Source organism: Ricinus communis, chromosome 1 (assembly GCF_019578655.1).
Source record: "Ricinus communis isolate WT05 ecotype wild-type chromosome 1, ASM1957865v1, whole genome shotgun sequence".
NCBI lineage: Eukaryota > Viridiplantae > Streptophyta > Magnoliopsida > Malpighiales > Euphorbiaceae > Ricinus > Ricinus communis.
This window is the reverse complement of record NC_063256.1, coordinates 7,157,107-7,173,829: the sequence shown is the minus strand read 5'-3', so window position 1 is coordinate 7,173,829 and position 16,723 is coordinate 7,157,107. Positions and strand designations below refer to the sequence as shown.

General features: G+C 34.1%; 3 protein-coding genes across 4 annotated transcripts; 2 read left to right on the top strand and 1 right to left on the bottom strand.

Moving 5' to 3' along the window:
* Positions 1-1,391: 1,391 nt before the first annotated feature.
* On the top strand, positions 1,392-6,569 carry LOC8287198 (RNA-binding protein BRN1). Of its 2 annotated transcripts, none has more exons than XM_015720200.3 (9): positions 1,392-1,887; positions 2,017-2,099; positions 3,224-3,275; positions 3,450-3,575; positions 3,672-3,751; positions 5,018-5,197; positions 5,434-5,734; positions 5,829-5,972; positions 6,111-6,569. In XM_015720200.3, exons 1-9 carry the CDS (start codon positions 1,719-1,721, stop codon positions 6,236-6,238), a joined length of 1,263 nt encoding a protein of 420 aa, XP_015575686.1. In that variant the 5' UTR covers positions 1,392-1,718; the 3' UTR covers positions 6,239-6,569. The 2 variants fall into 2 exon arrangements, with proteins under 2 accessions (XP_015575686.1, XP_002520700.1); XM_002520654.4 differs by having other exon boundaries at positions 1,399-1,887; positions 5,386-5,734.
* A 5,084-nt stretch (positions 6,570-11,653) lies between these two features.
* Positions 11,654-12,498, top strand: LOC8287200. Its single transcript, XM_002520656.4, has one exon. The coding sequence runs from the start codon at positions 11,822-11,824 to the stop codon at positions 12,275-12,277; it is 456 nt and encodes a 151-aa protein (XP_002520702.1). The 5' UTR covers positions 11,654-11,821; the 3' UTR covers positions 12,278-12,498.
* A 684-nt stretch (positions 12,499-13,182) lies between these two features.
* LOC8287201 (rho GTPase-activating protein 2) lies at positions 13,183-16,384 on the bottom strand. The gene is made up of 4 exons (XM_015720211.3): positions 15,818-16,384; positions 14,898-15,018; positions 14,460-14,810; positions 13,183-14,293 (listed from the first exon to the last, which is right to left on the bottom strand). The coding sequence occupies exons 1-4, from the start codon at positions 16,156-16,158 to the stop codon at positions 13,676-13,678; spliced, it is 1,431 nt and encodes a 476-aa protein (XP_015575697.3). The 5' UTR covers positions 16,159-16,384; the 3' UTR covers positions 13,183-13,675.
* Between the last annotated feature and the right edge of the window lie 339 nt (positions 16,385-16,723).

The following is a 16,723-nucleotide window of genomic DNA, read 5'->3' as shown; positions in this document are numbered from 1 at the left end:
TATTCCTAAGAGAAAAAATAATAATAATAAAAAAGCCTTCCAAATTCTAAATGAATGGCTGCCGTCAGTGGTTCATAGACCACTAATGGAAGTTCCTCAATCCTCCCGTTATTGTTATTATTATTTTTCTATTTTTTGCCCAATCTTTTATTACCTTTGATCCTTGTAATAAATAAACATATATCATAACTGTTTATGTGTACTGTTTTTATCCGTCTTACATGCAAGTTTCTGTATATTCGTTCAGTGGGACTTTATATTCTTTTATAAAAAAATGTTAAATAATGCCACCAAGAGAATAGCACTAAAATCTAAGGTCCTGAACATAGGCTATTTTTTTTCTCAAAACCAAAAAAAAAAATATTTTTACTATTTAATATTTATTTTTAATATATTAAAAATAATAACAACTAACTAATTCTATATGATTTTTAATTTATTTTTAAAATTTTATTAGTATAATAATATAAAAATTATTTTAAAAATATTTATCAATTTATCCTAATATTATATAAATTAATAGTATTAATATAATTGATATTACTGTTTTTAAAATAAAAAATTATTATATAATTAAAAATTAATTTATTATTGAATAAAATATTTAAAAATATTTTTTAGTAATTAAAATTATTATTTAATAAGAAAATTAATTTATTAATTAATATAATTAATATACTAATTTTTAAGATAATTATTATTTAATTAAAAAATAATTATTATTTAATAAAATATTAATTTATTATTAATATATTATTTTTAGAATTAGAAACAGTATTTAATTAGGAATGTAATTTATTAATTAATAAATTAATAAGAAAAATTATAAAATTTCATATAAATTTAAATTTTATATGCTAAAAGAAATACACGTATCAAAATAAAAATTTTATGTATCAAAATTAAATATAAATAGTAAAAAATTTAAATTTTAAAAATTAATATATATAAATATATAAATTATTTCAAAAAATAAATTTTTAGTTTAGGAGTTAATTTAAAAAATTTAAAATATCAACAATATAATACACTAATTAAATTATAAAATAAAAAAATTTCAGTCAACATAATTTAAAAACGCGAGCACATGTTTTTATTTATTATTCAAGTGAGTTTCTTTATATTTAGTTGTACTCACTCTATTTTTCAGTAAAATAATACCAAACTAATCAATGAAAAAGAAATAAAAAGAAAACTAAAATCCGTATTCTGAAAAATGTTGAGATGTTAGTGTGTAAACTGAAAGAGGAAATGTCCCACTTAGCCCAAGATGTCATATCCATCCACTTTTTATCAAATTTTAGTATTCCCCTTTTCACTTGTCCTTGTCTCGTCACCACTTCCCATGCAAAGCAAATCGGGCATTTTCGTCTTTTGACTCCACATTTTCTCAAACGTACAACCCGTAACTTCCACTCTCAACTGCACAAGTACACCCATATCCAAGCCTGTAAACAAAAACAGCTGTAAGGTCACGCCCGTAATTCCGGCGAAGATCGAGCCCTGGTTTAATTCATTTAATTATAATAAATTTATTGAAGATCCAACTTTGCCATCCAGAAATTCCCCAATTTCCCAGCGACGACTCTTCGAAGAAAACTGAATTTACAGGAGAAGAAAAAAAAAAAAAAAAAAACAAGAATCTAGAGAGAGAAAAACACAGAAGCCAGAAAGAGAAAGCGTGTGTTTCTGTTAGTGTTGCTGTGGTGCAGGCATTAATGGCGGAGGATAAAAAGGAAAAGAAATCGAGCGAAGAGAGCGTCAAGTTGTTTGTTGGTCAAGTACCCAAGCACATGACGGAAGTTCAACTTCTCGCAATGTTTAAAGAGTTTGCTTTGGTCGACGAGGTTAACATCATCAAAGACAAAACTACTCGAGCATCTAGAGGTTGCCTTTTTTTCCCGTTTCACATTCAAACACAAATGAATCTCGCATTCTCTCTTGATTCGCGTGTGATTTCTTCTTTTTTACTTCAAGATTTGTTCTAGTTTTTAACCCTAATTTGGTTTGCTGTAGGTTGTTGTTTTGTAATTTGCCCGTCCAGGCAAGAAGCAGATAAGGCGGTTAATGCTTGCCATAACAAGAAGACATTGCCTGGGGTTAGTGGTATTAAATTTCGTGTGTTATGTCACTTCTTTTTCTTATTATTTGTCTTGCGCATTATGGAAGTTGTATTTGTTGTGAGGCATTTTTAGTATTTGAACCTTTTCTCACTGTCAACTTACCGATCTCTTGCATTTTATTAAGAAATCATGAGCGTCTAGAAATGACTGTTTATGGCAATTGGTTTTACTGTAAGTAGCAGTAAAAGTAGAGAGAATAGCTTGGGTATCTTGAATTATATCCGCATTGTTTGATATGTGACTCAACCTTGTTTAATTAATTCATTAATGCATGGCATTACTGTTAAGTTGGTTAGTTCAAAATTTTATGAGGTCAGTCTCAACTCTCCTGCCATTTCAGTAAAGAACTCATATATTGCTAATTGATTAGAAAGTTGTTAGAGGATCAAACAGAATTAGGATCTTAATTTGATGTCAATTGAAATAGTGATGAAACTTATTTCTGAAACCACAGTTAGATTCCATTTATTGACGAATCATGTTTAAGGACCATTATGATGAAAAGGAACTTTGCAATGGATTTAAGTCATGATGGAATTTTTGAAACAGGTTAACTCTTTCAAAATTCCAATTTAATTTTTTACTGCTAATGACTAGAAAGAAAAAGTTCAATTTTAATGAAAAGGAGATGGAGCTTTTTTAATTCTTTTAACATGTGGAATCTGAAGTGATTGGGCCTTGATTAGGTTCTCAACTTGATGTAGGTTAAGATAGATATATAGGTGCCAATTGTGTCACCTATTCATGCATCAACAAGGTGTAAAGTAAAAAAGAAGACCTACAACTGATTTACTGAAGTCATGACATATGCACAGCTATTACTAAAGAAGCTTATTTATGCAATTTGCTATTTTGCTTACCTAGGGATTGCAGCTCATTTATGTTTAATTAGTTGACATTCAGGGCTTAATTCGTAATGCAATTTTCTTTTCTCAAAAGACTTAGAAAGACTTTCAATCCACTTGATTGAGTTATATAATCACTCGTGCATGTTTGCCTGGATCGATGCTGATTTATTTTTCTTACTTCTATACAATCTGATGCATCCATTACATTATCTCTTTAACTGAAATGCGCCTATTCTTTCTGTTCCAATACAGGCATCTAGCCCGTTGCAAGTGAAGTATGCAGATGGCGAGTTGGAAAGGCTAGGTATAGTATATTTTCATTGACTGTTTATTTAGATCTGCTCAAGATGCTGTGATCTGCTAAAGCCAGTGTTTTCATTTCTTATCTGTTTCTTCTCTTCTATACAGTGTTTATTACTTTGGTTTTTCATTATTTCTTATCTACTTTTTTGAATGACTGTATTTCTTTGCAATTCAGAGCACAAACTCTTTGTTGGTATGCTTCCAAAAAATGTTTCTGAAGCTGAAGTATCTGAATTATTCTCTACTTATGGAACTATAAAGGACCTACAAATTCTAAGAGGTTCCCAGCAAACGAGCAAAGGTGCTTATTGAATAATCAAGATTTAATTCTGAGTTTTATTCTTTCTGTTGCACTAAAATCTAATGTTTCTGCTAATCTCAACTAATTACTTGGTAGGATGTGCCTTTTTGAAGTATGAGACGAAAGAACAAGCCCTTGCTGCTCTGGAGGCCATCAATGGAAAGCATAAAATGGAGGTGTTTTTTTCTCTTTTAATGTGTTTTTAGCTGTTGCAAGACCAATTGTAAACAATTTTTAGGGGATTTTAGAATTGATTCTGGTGGTTTCTATTCCTGGTATATCCTATGTTGACTAAGTTCCTAGGCGAATTATGTTGTAACAATTGCAAGATAAATGCATTGCTCTGTAGAAAAGTTTGCTATGTTTCAGCCATTAATCTTACACAAGATCTGTTAGAGGGGTAGGATAATGCAGCTTCAGTATCATTTAGAGGTTAGAGTTTACACCTGTTCACGGACTGAGGTATCGGTCAAGCCCTTCCCATCTCGCCCATTTACTATTCTTTTGATTATATAAATGACTAGCGATATTTTTTAAAGATATGAGAAGCACCAATAAGGTAGACCCGTGCTTCGGGTTGTTTCATGTCATAAATAAACTCAAATACTCAAGAAATTTGTTGGACATGCGGTCTCACATTTCTTAGAACCAACAGTCTTCTGTTCTTGAAGCAGAAGCAATTTGCTTAGGTTTACACCCATCCCAATCTGTGGGGCAGGCTCTGACAGATTGAGTACACCCTATACAATCTTTACTGGTATAATGTAATTTATATATAAGAAATAAAAAAGAAAAAATGATATTTTTCCGGGGCCATGGACCCGCACGGGCTGAGGGATTTTAGAGTCAAGCCCAACTGTCTGGCCTGAGCTCGAACTTTACAGAACCTGGTGGACCCAGATCTCAAGGTTAAGTAATTACTTGTCCCTTATAGGGGCCAGCTTCATTCACAGACCGAGACCAGTTAGTGGCACATGGGCGGATACAGTTTTCCTTTTAATGCTATATCCTAGACTTGATCAAATGAAATTTATTTTAGAACCTGATCAGTGGACTATGCTAACATTTTTTATGAAGTATTAATGAACTTTGGTAGAAGCAAAAAAGCTCTGCAGTTTTTTGACAGTTTCTTCTGCTTCCTGTGATCTCAAACAGCCAAAATTTTGTAAGTAATGAATATATTATACAAAATATGCATCCGTCGTTCTGGAATTATGTTGATAGACTGGATCATTAAAACAGATAGTGCATTCTGTCTTATTTATTTATTTATTTGCTTTTCTAGTGTCAATATAATCAATAATGCTGCAGTAACGAGACCTTTTGCTTATTAACTATTTTGTCGAGTTGACACTTTGTTACTACTTATTACTAGACTATCGGCATAGTTTGTGAAATAGTTTCAGTGACTTATACCCTAACTGTTATCTTTTATTTGCCAGGGTTCAAGTGTTCCCTTGGTTGTGAAATGGGCAGACACGGAAAAGGAAAGGCAGGCTCGTAGGGCTCAGAAAGTACAATCTCAGGCTTCTAACCTGCCAAATGCTGATTCACAACATCCTTCATTGTTTGGAGCCTTGCCAATGGGGTATGTCCCCCAATATAATGGATATGGATACCAGGTCAGTTTTACTGCTACATATATGTCACCAATAGTTCAACTGATACAATGCCTAGGTTTTGGACATGCTAGCACCTTTTTCTTACGGGGCTTTGACTATTCTGGCTGTCTATTTTATTTCTCTTTTTGGTCAAATCTTCCCTTAGATCCAAATGGATTTAGACCGTGGTTATGGTGTTATCCTTGCAGGCTCCTGGAACTTATGGACTTATGCCGTACCGCTTGCCACCTTTGCAGAGTCAACCTGCTTTTCATAGTATTATTCCTCCAGTAAATCAAGGAAATGCATTGCGTGGCGGAGTCAGACCTGATCTTGGTCCCAGTATGGGCCCCAGAAATTATGCATTGCCTCCTGCAAGTTATGTTGGCTCTGCTTATCCTGCGGTACCAGGTATTCAGTATCCCATGGCATATCCTGGAGGAATGATGAGTCCCCGGCCTTTAAGTAGTTCACCTGGTGCAGTGTCTCCTACAGTTGGAAGCAGCAATTCTGCAACATCTTCAGGTGTCAGTTCAAGTTCAGGCGGTCAGTTAGAAGGTTTGTTCTCTGTGTTACCATTTCAGTATTTTACATTTTGCTTGGTGCTTTTGGTGGTGGTATTGTGCTAGCTCTTCTGTTTTCTTTGACTTAGGTCCCCCTGGTTCTAACCTATTCATATATCACATACCGCAAGAATTTGGTGACCAAGAGCTTGCCAGTGCATTTCAACCATATGGTAAAGTCTTGAGTGCTAAGGTGTTTGTCGACAAAGCAACTGGTGTTAGCAAATGTTTTGGTATGCACATTTTCTTAGTTACTTTTGAATCTAATATCCTCTTTGGCACAGTAGAAATTTTTGAAGGGGATGGAGATGATGCGATTCGAATTCAGTATTCTAAATGTGGGGTTTGCCTCTGATATGCTCTATTTGCAGGATTTGTTAGTTATGACTCACCGACAGCGGCTCAAACTGCAATCAATATGATGAATGGATGCCAATTAGGTGGTAAGAAATTGAAAGTTCAGCTTAAGAGAGACAATAAACAGAGTAAACCTTATTGATCAGAAGGTGAGTCATGGAAGCAAGCAGAATTCTGTGATACGTGGTCGCATTCAACCTGGATTTATGGGAGTGACTGCAGTATCAACATTTGTGGTGGATCGGTTATATGTGGCTATGTGCATTATTCCACCTGTGTAATTGCTTCATGGGATTGAATTCCCCAAAACTTGTAATTCATGGTGCCTTCGGCACCAATACGATTTGTAATTTGTGTACCATGGAAGTTCTTTTAGAGATCAATTATTAATTTATTGATTTTTCCCTCGAGAACCTCTGTTAATATAATGTCAGCAGAAACATCCATTAGTGGATGACCCTTTATTCTTCTTATTTGCAGTTCAAATTCTTTTTAAATAACAAAAGAAAAACCAGATCTTTTGTTTCCTTTGTCATCAATTAAATGAATCATTTGGAAAGAATACATGCTATCTTGGAGATGCTTTGAGGGTGTCCAGCATGAAATTTTCTGTTATCTGTGAGCACCTTCTGTACTATTCTTAAGTGGGTGATTGCATCATATTTAAGTTATACGGGGTGCTTGTCCAATTTGTTTATGCCAAAAGACATATTCAGTGAGTAGTTATGTATTCTTCCTCCATTGCTTGCTTAGTCATATGTAAAGGTTTGGAATATTTTATTTGCTTTATTATTATGAACTCACTGGGCAAAATCAATAGGATTTAAAGTTACTACACTTGTAACATTTTCCTATTTCTTTCAGTTATTAATTCCACAAATTTGGAGATGTGGTTGGCGGTGGCTTGTTTCATATATTCAGGTAAGGTTGATTTTGAAACTGTTGCATGCATTTAATTGTTTTTTCACTTATTGAGTTTTATCTGCATGAACGTTTCTCTTGTTAAAGTAAACAGAACTCAAGGATGAAATGGAAGATTCTACATCTCAGGCTTCCGTCGCTACTTCTGGACATAAAAGGTATTTAGCCATTGGCTTTCAGGCTTGATACCTGCTCACTTATTCACTTTCTCATTTTATCTTACTCTTAAGTATCAGGACTATGGTTTCTAGCCTTAAAAGCTGCTATTTGAGTTTTATGGAGCTTGGTACTTCTATCTATGCTTTAACTTGCTACTCTATATGCTCTGGCCAGAAGGAACCTAAGGACTTAAGGGGCTCTATGCACTAGAACTTTTCTTTCTGATCTTGAGTGTTCTAAAAAGGTAATGCCCTGAAATACTTAGAAAGGCAAGCTGGCAGAAAGTACTGAATTGATATCCTACTTTATTTTTGCTTTTCCTTGATTCACACTTCTGCATAGTGTCTTACATCATATTAGATCTTTATCAGCAGTTTAGTAATTGAGGTTTATCATTTTTCATTATGGCCACTAATCTATATGTGGCTAGTTAGTTGCATTTAATTGTGCAACAGTACCCGTTCTCATCTTAGTCTCGTTTATGATTACTAACATTTTTAAAATTAACTTTCCTTGAAGAAGTTAATTAGCTTCATGAGTAGGCTAAGGATTTCACATATTGGAAACTTCTGCTTGTGCAGTTTTGGTTGCTAGATTTCAGTACTTTGGATTGTGGTTAAGACTTTACTATACCTGAGTAGCTGGATAAGTAGCTAGCAGGGATCTTCCACGCCTGAGCCAATACTTGTTAATTGCACAAAAACTGGACGTAACAATTGACAAAATTTGCAATGGATGGATGATATATCCGTTTGTTTGACTTCACAGTTCAGCTTTAAATATGAATAAATATGCTTGTATGACAATTGAGAAAGGGTTTGACTTGTTATTCCTACACAGTTAAAGAAAACCTAATTAAATGTATCGACATTTTGCATAATATGGCTACTCTCATGTTTGATATGTTCCTCTCATTCTAATTTTTGGTCCTCACCTCCTTGATGCTTTGGGAAATAAACCCAAAGCTGTAAGTTGTAAAACAGCTGGAACCCTGGAGGAATTCAGATCTCAGATAAGTTTTTAAAATCATGAGGATTGCAGAGAGTTGGGATGTGTTCATTTTATTGGTGGTGGGCTATTTCAAGAATATGACTTACAGTGTTACTTCAAGAATAAACGAAGAGGTATTCTGCCGTATCTTCGGATCCCTTCAGGTGAGAACAATATATGACAAACAGTGCTACTTTAAGAATACACTTTTATAATTTTTTTATCCCAGGTTTGAGCTGAAAGCATCTGTAGTGAAATTGATATTTTTAAGGTCTGAAATATAACATTAGCTGGATTGCTTGATCATGGTTTGTCATTTGAACTGGGTACAGAGAACACTATTGACCGCATTTTTATTCATGAATTCAGGCTTGCCTCTTCTTTTCTTTGTGCTTAGTAATTGTTATTATTATTTTTTCCTTTTAACTGCTAGATCATTGTAAGAACTGGTGAAATACGCAACTACAGGATTGTACCCTTCACGGCTGTTTTTGGCTCATGATCTTGCTGAGAATCGCATCTGAATAATGGATTCTATTGTGTCCAAGTTGGAGACTAGTGGTGGTGATTTTTGACGAAGTTAAAATTCTTATATATTTGTACGAATCCTATTATTAATAGTCTTATCGGAATTTGCCGGTGTCACGTTTAAATCAACTTGCACGTATTTGTGCTTCATTCATATATATATATATATTGTTTTCTTTTATCACACATCAAGTCTAGAAGGTGGGTAGAGACAAAAGGTTCGGATTCGTGCATATAGATGGTGATGTTTGTGGTTTGATCCGCTGATCTTTGTATTTGCAAATAATGCTTGCGTGATGGATGCTGATGCTTTGGGCAGATAAAAGTAGGCATGATGAGTTTCAAATCAGTCAATTGAGTACTGCTGTACTAAAACCAGAATTAAACGGCTCTATTAGAATAATATTTGATTAGGGATTAGCCCACTTTACAAGTTGGGATAAAATCATTTGTCTTTTTGGGGCAAGGCATTATAAATTATATCATCTATTCTACAACCGAAAAGTGATCAATTGAATGTAAGATGGAAGATTTTGATGGATGGAACTCTCAAATGCGCATGACAAGGAACTTAGGAAATGCACTACACATGGCGTTATTCACATATTGATAGGCCTAACAGGAGGAAAGCCTAGTCACTTTTGGCAATTTCCATGTCCATATGGGGCCATCACTGCTGTCCAATCTAACACGTGGACGACTATGATGACTTGAGAGGTCTAATATAAGTGTGTGATCAATCAAATGTGATTGCCGTAAGCAATTGAGTTAAGTACGATGCCACCGCTACCGTGAAGAAGTCAAGCTTACAATTCTTTTGTTTTTCTTTTTCGGGTATAAAAGCAAAATGGTATTTGAATTGAGCCACTGTTAATACATATATATTTATATGAGCTACTGTTACATTTTAAACGATGATTTTAAGGACTCTCTTGCCCAGATATCACATTTAAAAATGTGGGGTAAATATTGATCATCCAAATCGAATCTGAACATAATCAATTAACTGTTATTGTCTCAAAATTCAATTAATCAACTAAAATATTATGATATTTCGCGGGCTAGTCCAGAAGTTATTTATTTTGTGAGGAATTTTTCCAATAAAGTCCCCTTGAAAGATCTTCCACGTTTCAAACATGAAAAATCTATAATGACTAGGGTTTCCAGTTTTCTAAACCTAGATTTACTCGTACCCAAAGCCTTTTTTGAACTAATGTCATTATGTAGAATTTCTAAAACAATTGTTGAAAACAAATATTCGAGTGTTTAATGTTGAATGAATTTGATTTGCTATTGATCATTGAATTTTGTCCGAAATTTTCTTTAGGGAGTTTTCATTCTGTTTATTTTTCCCTCCAGAAGATGTCAAAGTCTTCAAGTCGGCCGATTATTAAAGGGGTATCATAGAATAGCCGTTGCTTCTTTACAATTTTAAAAATAAGTTAGGCCCATATTTCATTATTGCAATTTCTTCCTTCTGTTTATTTCTTTTCGTATAAGTCATGAAGCCACTCATTTATTTAATTATTACCTAAAAAGGGGGGCAGTTCATATACAGTAGACTAGGTCAAGCATCTGAACTTACTCGGAACCGGGTTCAAGATCATTGAAAGGTCGGACCGCATATTAAAAGTTCAGTTTGCGGTTAAGTGTCGAACAGTTTAGCGGTAGTTTACGGAAGGTTCATTATGGTTTTAATTATTATTATATCCGGTTCAAAATAGTAAAATAAAAAATTAAAAGTTTATATTAAAAATTATGAAAGCCGGATTTGAAAAGAAATCTATCACATCCTCTAATTTATTTATTTAATATTTTTATGGCATTTATTATAATAATTATATGTTTTAAAAATATAATTAAATTTAGGTAATTTTTTTAAGTTTTAAACTAAATTTGAATTTTCTTAACTAAATATTTTAACAATATAGTTTAATATTTTTATATAAATTTTAAATAAATTAAATTTAAATTTAAATATAAACTTTATATTCATATATTTTCTTTAAGACTTGACTGGTTTGGCTAGCGGTTCGAGCTCAAATTCTATACGATATTAGACTTTAATTAATTATTATCTTTAAAAATTTTAAGTAATTTATAAATCAAATCATTTATTAAGCTAATTCTAAATTTGACCGATCTAGTAATAAATCGATTCAAGTTTTTAGCGGTTCAAATTGTCTTTTGACCACGTTTTAGGAATATTCTAAGTAGATGTTTTAAGTCAACTTTAGACAATAATTTCCATGTAAATAATCTCAAAGGTTAGTTAAATGATAAAAAGGTTTACTCTTATTTTATATTGAATTTTAACTTTTGTAACCAGCATTAAAGACATTTTATTTTTTTTTCAACAGAATAAAAGGGCTGATATAAGATTATATTCTTAAGATCACATAAAATAGAAATTAGATTTGGTTAACAATTTTCTCTCTGATTTATACTAAGGGACTAACTCGAATATCTTGTCCATTTTAAATAAATAAATATCTTACAACTTAATCTTTAGACTATAAAGAATAATATGAAAAAAGCACAATTTATTAATTTGAGAGAATAATATATATATTATAGTTATAGGAGAGAATGTTGACATTCGCTATTGAGAGACTTTGGAAAAGTAATCCATTAAATAGAAATATGAAAAGACCAAAAAGCAGTATAATGGAATTTAAGGGGTTGTTTATAGGCAGTCCAAGAGAAGTTAGCAAAAATAAATTAAAATAATAATAATAATAATAATAATAATAATAGGGATGGGATAGATGGGGTTTACTGGGCAGAAGATTAATGATTATTTTGGCAACCTTCTTCTAGATGGACATTTCTCTACTCTCTATTCCCTTCCTTCTAGAAGACTAGGCCACATGGTTGTCTCATTTTCCATCTCTTTCTCTATGTTTTTTTTGCCTTCTTTTTTTAGTCAATGAAAATGATTCACTTTCATGAGGCCGACTCTAAACAATTTTACATTTCAAAACTCATGGGTCGCCATTACCATTACCATTACCTTCTTTTACTTTTTATTTCTCTGCTTATATAAGGACTTGGCCATATTTATGTGAATGGAAATCTTTGAAACCTCAACTCTCTCTCTCTCTCTATCTCTCAAAAAAAAAAAAAAATGGACGACTTCTGGTCTTTGTGCTCTAGACAAATGGACACTAAGAAGAGAGTGGATTTGTCTTCTTGCTTTCTTGTAGAAGCCTCTGGTGATTCTGAGGTTGGTCTTGATCCTAAAGACCTTGCTGCTGCTCCTGATGATAATGATGATGCAGAATCTTGTAGCTGTGATGTTTCAGATTGCTATTATTATTATTCCTGTGTTGGTGATAATACCAATAGCGGTGAAGTTGAAGAAGCATCCGTTCATGGTGTTACTGATCATAATAAAGAGCAATATCAAGAACATGAAGATGAAGATGAAGATGAGGTTCAGAGTTATCGCACATGGGTTGATGGGCATATTAATGGAGTACAAGTGAATAAGAAATCATGTGTTTCTGTAGAATCGACTAGTGAACCGATGAATGAAAAGGAGAGGAACAGACTCTTTTGGGAAAGTTGCTTGGCATCATGAAGTCTGGCTTCTTCCTCTTTTTTTTCTTTCCCTTCAATCATTGGGTCACTATTTTTATTTCTTGTTATTATTGTTATTCTTCACAGCTTCCTCTGGTTTGGTATGGAGGAGGAGGGATTAAACATTCAATTCTTGAAAGTAAAACAATTGTACATATGATAATATGGCACTCAACACTTCAGTTACTTTTATTGGAAATGTGTATCTTTAAATTTCATGTAGACCTGGTTTCATTTCTTTCTCAGGTTTTGTCCTACATGTGATCATAACATATTATTGAATTTGCTTTTGGTTTCTTGAGTATTTATCTTCTGTGTTAATGGAGGAGGGTTTTCTTGAAATTAAACAAACTGAAAACTTCCTAATTAAGTAATTGATTTGATTCTCTTATTGGTGTGAGTCAGGTCACATGTCTCATGCAAAGAGCCTTTCTGGATAATGAAACTGGAGAGGAGGAAACAATGTGAGGTTATAAGGGATAGCAGTCAAAAAGGTAAAAGCACCAAAGGTAAATGCGATTTTGAATTATTAATCTTCCCAACAAACACTTTTAAATCTTGAAGAATCTAGTGGAGATTTTGTTGTCCTTAGCACGAGTAAAACAGACAAAATATTTTGGATCTTTGATGAGATCAGATTCCACTGTCTCAGTCATATTAATAAAATCATAAAAATGTGCCCAAGTTAATTTATGCACAAGTACAAACCAGTCATCAGATCCAAAATTATTTCTGTGCAATTTATAAACAATATTATGAATATGCTAATCTAGCCCCCTTTTTTGTTTTGTTTATTTTAATGAACAACCCCATTCAAGCAAAACTGAATTTCCTTGAAAGCCAGCCTTTCATTGAGGTAAAAGAATATGCAGGAGACTGGACAAGATTGCTTTGATGAGGATCATCTGGAATGAAATAGTAACATACTTAGCTAAAATTTTTCGTACTCAGCAAGGACACTGAATTGTTAATTTCAACACAAATAAAGAGATTGGCTAATTAAACACATGTAGTATGCATGGATTCCAGAAAGAGTTGAATGAAACTGTGTAGGAATCAGCATAGCAGACTTCTACATATCCGTTTGACACAGACATGGAAGTAGACTTGGGTACATGAATCATTCATGTCTAAGAAGAATGTCAAGGTTAGATAGAATTCCACACTACTGAAAACAGAGAGTGAGTTTTCAGCTCCATGCCGATACTCACAAAACAAGCACAAGTTCAGCCCAAAGCTGAACCATGACTCTCTAACAACCGATGACTAAGAATACCCCAGTCGAAGCAATGCAGTGATAATGTACAGAAGCAACCGTGACGAAGAGCGCAAACCAAAATATGCAACGGAAGTATTCTCCAAAAGACTTTGCAATTAAAGGCCAAGTCAAACAGATGTGCTAGGAAAACGGACGCACCGGATCAATGGACTCCGCTAATTTGTCGACCATCTCCACATCATTAGAGCTTTCACATCCTCCTGATTGGCAGCATCTTCTATCAATTTTTTGTCCTCCAGTTATCATACTCGCTCTTGAATCTTCTCCATCACTTGTAGCTGGACTCGAATTTTCATTTTTGCTATCAGTAAAAGAGATTGCGTATTCCATTTTAAACCCTGAGCATGTTTTGGGGCTTGGGAATTCTCTTGGTAAATCACCCGGTGGTTGCTCAAAGAAAATATCAGGAGCACTTTTTTTCTCATCTAATTGCCTCAAGAAGCATTCTTCTATCTCACTTAATGACTCCACTTCATCACCAATATCATCATCACTGCCAGCACCGTAATGGGCATGATCATCATAGTCTGATGGTTCCTGTCTCAGCTCACCACTGGTATCCATCTCTTGCTGACTATCAAAATCCTCGTCAGTTTGCTGACCAGATGAGTGAGATGACATGGGTGAATATCCTCCAGATGCAGTCTCTTCACGTTCTCTCAGTGTTTTTGTGATTAGAGTCTTGAGCAAGTTCATTACTTGTACAGCATGCATAAGTGCCGTCAATGGGTCAGACATCTGATTAAGAAGAAAGTAGGACAACCATCAATTTTACTGGAAAAAGCTCAAAGCATGAAGCTACTCAAGTTTTAACTCATTTTAAAATCAAAAGTGACATCCTTGTCGAATTTGTTAGCAAGAAATTAATGTACTGCAATGTGCTAACCAGCTGACACAAATGTACCTGAGTCATGTTTGGGGCAAAGACCATTGCGATATTTCTAGCATTCATTTTGTTGGAATCTTCTTCCTGAACAACATCAGCCATGAGGTCAACAGCCCAATTGAGCAATGCAGAATCTGTTGGATTCAGCTGCTTCACAAGCTCAACACTTTCTTCTTCCGTGTTGCATTGGAGAACTTGTTCAGGGGAAAGCCCATCAAGCACTCCAGAAGGAAGCTCTCGAAACCAGGCCTTTATAAGGCCTGCCAAACAGTGTACATTAATATTATCTGGCACAATGCCTCTGTTCAGCTGGTCCCTCACATGCTCCTCCTGGCCATTCTCTGGGTTGATGCGGAAAATTCCTTCTGTCTGTAAACCATCGCAAATGACAAATTAAGACTATTTATTCAAGGTATCATAATATTAGTCATCTAACGGAGGCTGAACAGTACAAACCTTTAGACCTCCCTGTGAGTATAGTCTCTCCTGCATTAGCAAGAGAATTGTTGGGACACTGTTCCCTTTTGAATCATAAGAACATTGCATTGAATCTGCTGAGACACCAAACACACTAGCACTGCAAAATTTGATGCATCGAGTTAAAATAATGGAATGAACAGAAACTAGTCCTTCCGACCAAGTTGACAAGTGAAATGGATTAAACACCAAAATGTCCTAGAACAAACATTTAGTTGGAAACACAGTTTTCTGGAATTTGAGGTAATTCTAATTTGTTTCCATATGTATCTGAAGTTAAGTCTAATAAAGAAGCCAGCGTATCAGGAATGCAGTAATAGTGACTATTATGGAGCTAATTCTATTGATGTTAGCTGCCAAGGAGGCAAGGGGAAACCGATGAATAAAAATATTAAAATTTTAAACATGAAGTTAACAGAAAAAGAATCTCGACGGGGGGAAAGGTGAAGAAATAGAAAGGAAACTTTTTACTCGAGTATGCTACAGAAAAGTATCAAGTACATGCCAAATTACTTCACAAAGGTAGAGACTTTGTGACTGGGGTTTGGTCCTTTATATCCTCAGTGACCGATGACCATATTAGCAAAACCACAACAACTGAACTATAAGAGATAAAATTTAGTGAAACTGCAGCTAAGAATCGCAGCTCATGTACGAACCTCACTCTTTCTGAACTATTATTTTGTCTTCTGACAAAATGAAAACAAACACCACTCTAGTTCCTTACTATCTCTCAGATCTAGTTTCCTTCAAAATCAAGGACACTTTAATAATTCTAAGCAAAAGCCAGTTCAAATCTCGTGACTTTAAGCTCTCCTAATAAAAATAAAAACAAAAATCCCGACTTTACAAAATAAAAACAGAATTAAATAACAAAAAAAGAAAAGAAGAAAGAGTACCTTGCACTTGGAACACGACAAGGGATCTCAACTTCAAACTCAACAGGCAAACCTAGAAACCCATTAAACCGATCAAAAGTGACATGAGTAATATGTTGCACATTCGTTGGCCATCCAATCTCCATATGATGATGATGATGAATATTAGTAGGTATCACATCTTCTCTCTCCTCAAAACGACATGACACTAGTGATTTCCTTAGCGCTGCTACCAAAAGTGCCACCATAGATAGCTGGTTTTGCTCTTCTTCGCTACTCACTTTTGTTGTCCCTCTTGCTGCTCTAACACCGCCGCTGCCGCCACAACTACCTCCCTTTGTCACCATTACAAGACCTGTCATAATTCTCACCAAGAATTTAGCTTTTCTACTCAACAGATGAATATTTGAAATGGGTTTTTTGCTTCTGGTTTTGGGTTAGTGTCGTTGTACTGGGGAAAATCTTTGTGGATTAGTTTATCGCAAAGGGAGTGTTGCATTGAAGAGAAGAGTGCTAGGCTTTTTTTTTTTTTTTTGGGTTTTGAAGTTTTTTGAAGTTGCAGTTTAAACGGCCACTTGTTTCAAAATTTTAAAGAACTCTTTGCTTTATCTGTGTTATTGGACATTTTTGTCCTTGTAGTTTTCTGGTTTTACCGTTAACGCCATAATTGTTTGTTGCATTAATTTGCGCTATTAAATTTTATTTGACGTTCTTTAATTGCTCATGGGATTATTAATATGAAAACTGTCAGCAATTAACAAGGCACAGCTTCTGTCATTAATTGATTTTCGGGCAGGAGAAGGAAATAAAATGATCAATCCATGTTTTGTAATATTTTAATGCGGTCTTCCTTCCATACAATTACATATATTGTATAAAAATAAAATTTAGATATATATTAGATTAAATTAAAAAATAAAATTTAAA

Bases quoted from the DNA above. Each gene is read 5' to 3' on its own strand.
- LOC8287198 (XM_002520654.4), top strand. From the start codon at position 1,719: ATGGCGGAGGATAAAAAGGAAAAGAAATCGAGCGAAGAGAGCGTCAAG. The intron at 1,888-2,016 runs GTTGCCTTTTTT...GGTTTGCTGTAG, and splicing joins AACTACTCGAGCATCTAGAG to GTTGTTGTTTTGTAATTTGC. The intron at 3,276-3,449 runs GTATAGTATATT...TTTGCAATTCAG, and splicing joins TGGCGAGTTGGAAAGGCTAG to AGCACAAACTCTTTGTTGGT.
- LOC8287200 (XM_002520656.4), top strand. From the start codon at position 11,822: ATGGACGACTTCTGGTCTTTGTGCTCTAGACAAATGGACACTAAGAAG.
- LOC8287201 (XM_015720211.3), bottom strand. From the start codon at position 16,158: ATGACAGGTCTTGTAATGGTGACAAAGGGAGGTAGTTGTGGCGGCAGC. The intron at 14,811-14,897 runs GTTTGTACTGTT...GATGGTTTACAG, and splicing joins ACTCACAGGGAGGTCTAAAG to ACAGAAGGAATTTTCCGCAT. The intron at 14,294-14,459 runs GTACATTTGTGT...CTTCTTAATCAG, and splicing joins TTGCCCCAAACATGACTCAG to ATGTCTGACCCATTGACGGC.